Below are 7,374 nucleotides of genomic sequence, written 5' to 3'. Positions count from 1 at the left end.
AGATATTTACATTACGATTCATAACAGTAGCAAAATTACAGTTATGAAGTAGCAACGAAAATAATGTTATGGTTGGGGGTCACCACCACATGAGGAGCTGTATTAAAGGGTCGCGGCATCGGGAAGGTTGAGAACCGCTGGTTCAGTGTCTCACCATTAAATACGATGTTAGCTATAGCTTGTTGGAGACATTCTTGACCAGATTGAGGTTGTTCTCTTCTAGTTTGCGGTTTTGTTTTTAAATCACGAATGGGTACGTATTGAATTTTGTTAAATGCTTTTTCTGTCCTTGTGATCATACATGATTTTTCTCCGTTATTGTGGTAATCTTGTGGATTGCATTTATTTATTTATTCATTCATTTATTTTCTTTCATAATTGAGATTTTATTGTTTGTTTTGATAAAGTACACAGACATTTCAATTTGTATACAATTCTTTTTTTTTATAAATATATTTTTATTGATTTCAGAGAGGAAGAGAGAGAGAAAGAGAGGGAGAAATAGAAACATCGATGATGAGAGAGAATCATTGATGGGTTGCCTCCTGCACTCCTGACACTGGGAATTGAGCCTGCAACCCAAGGATGTGTCCTGACTGGGAATTGAACCGGGACCTGAGCCACGCCAGCTGGCTGTATATAATTCTTAACATACGTACCCAAAATGTAAAGTCATGTAGTTGTGATTTTTTTTCTAAATAGTTATTCCAGTGACTTTCTAGCTTAAAATTTGGAGGTTAATTTTCTTTAATAGAGTATCAAGTACCAATATTTTAAAATGTTGATACACTGTTACATCAAAGCCCCACTAATTCACAATTAATATCATATATGATGTAATCAAATTTTCAGTCTTTCACAGCACATTTACAAAGTTACTAGGAAAACTAGACTACCACACCAAAGATGTTTCTCCCATATATTTCTCTCCCTTTCTCTCTGAACATCAATAAAGGGGGAAAAAAATTTAAGAATCCTAAGATTCTATATACATATATATGTATATACTAGTGTGTGTATATATATATAGTAGAGGCCTGATGCACAAAATTTGTGCAAGAGTAGGACTTCCTCCCCCCGGCTGCCGGCACCGGCTTCCCTCTGGCACCCGGGACCCGGGCTTCCCTTGCAGCCCCGGCTTCTTCCTGAAGGACGTCGGGTCTAATTATCATATTACGCTTTTATTATTATAGATTGCCCTGATTGAGGAGCTGTTGTCTGGGGCGAGGGTCAGTCTGACCAGGCTGCCTTACTGTTCCCAGAACCAGAGCTCCTTCCGTTTACCTGCAGTTTGTTTGGTGGTGGCAGCCACGTGGCTCGCCTCCCTCCTCATGGGGTTGGCATGATTCCGGACTGAGGTGGCGCTCTTGGCCGCTGAAATTCTCATCTTTTCTCATTCTTCGTGGCCCACGTCCTGTTGCAGGCCTCCATGAGGAAGTGGACTATTCTGAGAAGTTGAAGTTCAGTGATGATGAAGAGGAGGAGGACGTGGTGAAGGATGGCAGGCCACAGTGGTAAGGCTCTCCCCTCTGCTGGGGCACGCTCCAGTGCAACCTTACGCTTAGCGGCACTGCCGTGTGCTGGTCCTGTGCCAAGTGTGTTTCCTAGTTTCCAGCAACCTCCCAGGGCAGATACTGTTTCATTTTGCAGATGAGAGAGCTAAGCTTTGGGGCACCCGTTCGAGAATTGGGCCAGGATTTGCATCCGGGCGTGGCAGGCTGGGTGCTAGTGATTGTAACCGCTGCCCCAGTACTTCCCTGAGGGTGTGGTGGAGACCATGTGTTCTGCAGAGTGATTATGGCTGTCATGCCCCAGAAGCCTTCTGTGGCCAAGCGAGTTTGGGAACCGCCTGGGTTCAGCTTTCTCCTTCCCTCCAGGGTCGCCTGCCGTCTGGGGTGTGCATGCAAAAGCATGCTGGGAGCCTTCAGGGAGGTGGGAGAAGCTTACACAGGGTAGACCAGGCTTCCTAAACTTCTTAGACCAATTTAATCTTTTCTCTCTTTTTCTGGATCATTTTATTGGACAAATTTTACTCATAATGCCCTTTGGAAAATACTTAATTGTACTCTAGCCCCTCTTGTTTTTATCATAATAATATCAGTAGTATTGGCTAGTACTAGAGGCCCGATGCACGAAATCTGTGCAAGGGGCTGGGCCCTCACAGCCGTGGCGGCTTGCCTCGGCCCTCACAGCCCCGGCTTTGTCCGGAAGATGGTCCAGAAGGTTGTTTGGCTGTCCGGTCTAATTAGCATATTATGCTTTTATTATTATAGGCATTTTTATTGATTTCAGAGAGGATGGGAGAGGGAGAGGAAGGTAGAAACATCAATGATGAGAGAGAATCATCGATGAGCTGCCTCCTGCATGCCCCCCACTGGAGATCGAGCCCACAACCTGTGAATTGAACCGTGACCTCCTGGTTCATTAAGTTGACGTTCAACCACTGAGCCATGCTGGCTGGGCTTGGCTAGTACCTTTGTTTGTTTATTTATTTTTGCATTTTACATATTTTAAAAAGCCATATGAATAACGTGTTTTGTAAAATACAAAAAATGTTTAAAAATAAGGCAGAAATCCTTTAATCCTAAATCCATAAATAATCATCAACATTTTTAAGTGTATTTTGTATTATTGACAATATTACAGATGTCCCCTATTTCCCCCCACTACCTCCCTCCACCCAGTCCCCACTCCCACCCAGGCTTCATCACACTATTGGCTAGCACTTTAGTACTTGTAAAAGAGCGCCTGCGGTTGCTTTAATTTGCCTTTTCTTTCTTTCTTTTCTTTTCTTTCTTTCTTTCTTTTTTTTTTTTTGTACCAGCACATGTGATTTTTTTCCTTCATGTGGCATTTCCTGTTTTCTTTATATACCACCTATTGGACTTATTGTGCTTTCCTCAAAAATGTGATTTTTTTAATATTGTTTAGATATTAATGTTTTAATGTTTCCCTTTGTTTCATTGTCACTGATTGAGTGTGTGTATGGTTCCCTCTGCAAGTCTTTCTCTGTTGTTTTGTCTTTCACTTCTAAGCCCCTGGAGTCAGCGCCCCCTCCTGGAGGAAGCTGGTAACACGCTCTGCCGCTCTGATGGCACACAGTTAACTGAGGCTTCTGTCGTCTATTTTCACGCTGCTCGATGCACGTGGGGACTGTCTATGGATCAGTTCTTGGAACACTGGGCTTAGAAGGACATGTGACCAAGAATTTAAGTCAAAGGCAAAGACATAAAACTTTACAGATTGATTGGAGCAGTAGGACACTGTTCTCTCTTTCAGTTGATATTAATTGAATATTCAACTGAAGGAGTTAGACATGGAGTCAGCTTTGCTACTGGCTATGATTGAGGGCACCTCCTCCCTAAATATATTTTTATTGACTTCAAGAGGAAGAGAGAGGGAGAGAGAAATAGAAATAATAGTGATGAGAGAGAATCATTGATCAGCTGCCTCCTGCACGCCCCACACTGGGGATGGAGCCCGTAACCTGGGCATGTGCCCTGACCGGGAATTGAACCGTGACCTCCTGGTTCATAGGTTGATGCTCAACCATTGAGCCATGCTGGCTGGGCGAAACCTGCTCTTGTTTTGATATTTTCTGAGCTGGCTGGTGATGCACAGCCCCCAGAGACTCCTACAGTGAGCCCAGAGTCCCTCTGACATCTTCGCTTCCCATCCATGATGATTCCTGAAACTGCCCTTGACTCCATCCCTTCCTGTTTGTTGTGTCGGGGCCATGGGACAGGCCTCCTGTCTTTTCTGGACCATGCAGGGGTCAGCCAGGCATCCCCTCCTTCCATGTTGTTTTCTTACCCTCACACTGTGCCCCGTTGTCTTCTGAAGACACGGCCTTCTCTGGTGCATCAGAAACCTGGCTGTGCTCTCTCCCTCTCACAGGGAAGTCAGTAGTCGCCAGCAGTGTTGCCCTCCTGTGACCTCCTAACCTCTACCTGCCTCAGCTTCCCCCTCTCACGCACACGTGTGCACCGACACGTGCACACACAGAGGAGCCAGACCTGAGCTTGCTGTTCTCTGGGCTCCTGTTAGGTGACTGGGCACTTCTTCCTGTACAGGAGGCTCAGAACAGGTCCTTACGCTTTGCCCCAGGCCTGTGTCTAGCTCCGCCCTGAGCATGTGCAGGTGCGCAGGCACAGCTCGCTTCCCCCTTCTCTTCCCGCCTCCCGCAGGCCTGTCCACCGGTCCCTACTGTGTGCTCTCCTTCCTCCTCTCGCTCCTCACTGTGGCACCTGCAGCGAGCCTCTTTGCGGAGGAGCATTGTGAGCACCTTCAGTGCAAAGCACAGGGCGGGGTCTGTAGTAAAAGAAGCACCTTCTTCTGGGTTCGGCTCCAAATCTGTCAGCTCCTCCCTGGGCGAGCAGCTGCCCACCTCTCGGAGAATCTTGTTTCAACTCTTTAAAAGGGGGAGAATGAGCCCCCCCACCCCCCCATAAAGTAATGGGTGTGGAACAGCCGAGCTGGAGCTTTGAGCTTTGTGTGAGAGAGTGAATGGTAAATGTTGGTGCTGAATGTTGGTGTTCTGGGATGTCTGTCACCGTAAGGGGGTGGGAAGTGGGTCTGCTCCAATGAAGGAGATGGTGTGTAGACAGCTGACTAAGGACCGCTGGCGCGTAAGGCCAGACCATGGTGGCCGACTGGGAAACTAACCGCTTGCGGTTGTCCTAGGAACAGCTGGGACCCGAGGAGGCAGCGGGGGCTGTCGATGAGCTCTGCAGACAGTGCTGATGCCAAGCGTGCCCAAGAGGAAGGAAAGGACTGGGGCGAGACAGTGGGCGTGGCTCGCGTCGTCCGGAAGGTGCCAGAACCTCAGCCACCTCCCAGGAAGCTTCACAGCTGGGCCTCAGGCCCTGACTACCAGGTACCATGGGGTCTGTGCCTGTGACTAGCTGGGGGGCTCTCTCTCCTTTCTCTCTCTCCCTCTCCCTCTCCCTCCTTTCTCTCCCCCCCCTCCTTTCTCTCTCTCTCTTTCTTCACATTCATTTGACCAGAAGTCCAAGAAGAAGACCAATAGTCCTCTAGTCAGATGCCCTCTGCATTTGTACTTTGCTGAGTTGAGTGTTTGGGTGTCTGAAAGTCCTAGGAGGATATCTCTCTTTCTTTCTTTCTTTTTTTTTTTTAATTAAATCTTTATTGTTCGGGTTACATTTGTTCCTCTTTTTTCCCCCCACTAACTCCCCTCCTCCCAGTTCCCGCCCCACCCTCCGCCCTCACTCCCCACCCACTGTCCTCATCCCTAGGTGCACGATTTTTGTCCAGTTTCTTCCCGCATCTCCCATTCCCCTTTCCCCCCCAAGAATAGTCAGTCCATTCCCTTTCTATGTCCCTGATTCTATTATAATCACCAGTTTATTCTGTTCATCAGATTATTTATTCACTTGATTTTTAGATTCACTTGTTGATAGATGTGTATTTGTTGTTCATAATTTGTATCTTTACCTTTTTCTTCTTCTTCCTCTTCTTAAAGGATACCTTTCAGCATTTCATATAATACTGGTTTGGTGGTGATGAACTCCTTTAGCTTTTCCTTATCTGTGAAGCTCTTTATCTGACCTTCAATTCTGAATGATAGCTTTGCTGGGTAAAGTAATCTTGGATGTAGGTTCTTGGTATTCATCACTTTGAATATTTCTTGCCACTCCCTTCTGGCCTGCATAGTTTCTGTTGAGAAATCAGCTGACAGTCGTATGGGTACTCCCTTGTAGGTAACTGACTGTTTTTCTCTTGCTGCTTTTAAGATTCTCTCTTTGTCTTTTGCTCTTTGCATTTTAAAAAAATTTCTTTTGAAACCGGCATGAACTTACTACCATTCACTCTCTCACACAAAGCTCCAGCTAGGCTGTAAGCTTACAGAAAAGTTGGAAGTACACACAAAGGAAACTTTTTCTGAGCCATAGAGGGAGTTGCCGGCCTGACGAGCGTGTGGGCACAGATGCTGTGGTGTGAGCTAGGACTGACGGCACCTGCCAGGGAGGCAGCCACAGCCTCCTGCCCTCGCGCTGCCGGTGGTCCTGTTAGCGTCCTTCATGCGCAGGCTCCAGTTCAGTCACCTGCCTCAGTGGTCCTGTCTCTTTCGTCCCCTTCAGTCTGGCACAGCCTTTCCTTAGCTTTCATGACTGTGAGATGCACCTCAAATTGGGTTGGTCTAGTCCTTCCTTGTGATTAGGTCCAAGGTTTCTTTTTTTGGTTGGAATCTCTCAAAAATGACACTGACTCTTCTCTTTGTAACCTACCAGGTGCAAACTGTGAGTTGGTTTATTTATTTATTTCACTGAATTATAATTTGTCTTACTTATTTTTTAAAAAGGATTTTTTAATTGACTTTTAGAGAGAAAGAAAAGGGAGAGGGGGAGAGAGAAGCATCGATGTGAGAGGGAAACATTGATTGGCTGCCTCCTGCATGTTCCTCTTCTGGGGATAGAGCTCATGCAACCCGGGCAACCTTTTGGTACATGGATGATGCTCAGCTAACTGAGCACACGGGTCAGGGTGGGAGCCGTACACTTATAAGTGTCCTATTGGAATCCGTGCCTGGGTCATTGGAGCTGCCCGCAGCTTCCCGCCCCGCACACCAGTGAGAACCTCTCCGTGTGAGTTGTCCACGTTGCGTCTTTGGCCTCTGGTTGCTGTCCAGTAACTGGCCCCCAACGAGAGATTTGGGGTGGATGGCACATCCACAGGCAATGTTTTCAGAGATGCTTTTTTGTTTTTATATAAAGAATCACCTTGAAACCGTATATCCGACCATGAATTTCAGTGTCTGGTGGCTCTTTATACCCGAGGTTTACATGTTTTCACGGGGGAAGGAGAGCAGTTTTGTGACCGAGAGATGGTGAAAGTGTGCTTTTCAGCTCCGGTGGATGAGCCATGGAGCCCTGATCTCGGCCCCGGCGAGTGCACACGGACCCGTGTCCCGTTTCTTGGTGTCGGTCACCTTCCAGGGCATCTGCACAATCCCTAGGGCTTCCTGTGCGATCCGCCTGCAGAGGAGGAGCTGAGGTGCAGAAGGTCGTCACTGGCCCAACCTCTTTCCAGACACAGTGAAGGGGCAGAGCAGGAGGAGAACCCGGGTCCGCCCAGAGCCGGCCCGGCTCCGAGAGGCTCGAGGCTCCTGGAAGGAGGACTGGCCGCAGCGAGAGCTGCCCCGTCCCCTGGTTTCATCAGAGGCTCTCTCTTGGCAGAAGGCCTCCGTGGGCAGCGTGTTCCGACAGCAGTCGGTCGAGGACAAAGAGGACAAGCCGCCCCCACGGCAGAAGTTCATCCAGTCGGAGATGTCCGAGGCCGTGGAGCGCGCCCGGAAGCGGCGGGAGGAGGAGGAGCGCCGGACCCGGGAGGAGCGGCTGGCTGCCTGCGCCGCCA

The 7,374-nt window shown here is 48.1% G+C and overlaps 1 protein-coding gene across 1 annotated transcript in view; it reads left to right on the top strand.

Annotated features, from left to right (window-relative positions):
• Positions 1-7,374, top strand: part of PRRC2B (proline-rich coiled-coil 2B) — a 52,073-nt gene that overhangs the window by 13,266 nt on the left and 31,433 nt on the right. Inside the window, exons 9-11 of the mRNA XM_014529879.1 lie at positions 1,424-1,514; positions 4,684-4,876; positions 7,197-7,373. Coding sequence (XP_014385365.1) covers positions 1,424-1,514; positions 4,684-4,876; positions 7,197-7,373 — 461 coding nt within the window. The remainder of the gene's footprint in view (positions 1-1,423; positions 1,515-4,683; positions 4,877-7,196; position 7,374) is intronic.

The sequence above is a fragment of the Myotis brandtii genome, unplaced genomic scaffold (genome assembly GCF_000412655.1).
Source record: "Myotis brandtii unplaced genomic scaffold, ASM41265v1 scaffold699, whole genome shotgun sequence".
NCBI lineage: Eukaryota > Metazoa > Chordata > Mammalia > Chiroptera > Vespertilionidae > Myotis > Myotis brandtii.
Note: the sequence above shows the minus strand (reverse complement) of the source record. Positions and strands in the feature narration are given on the sequence as shown.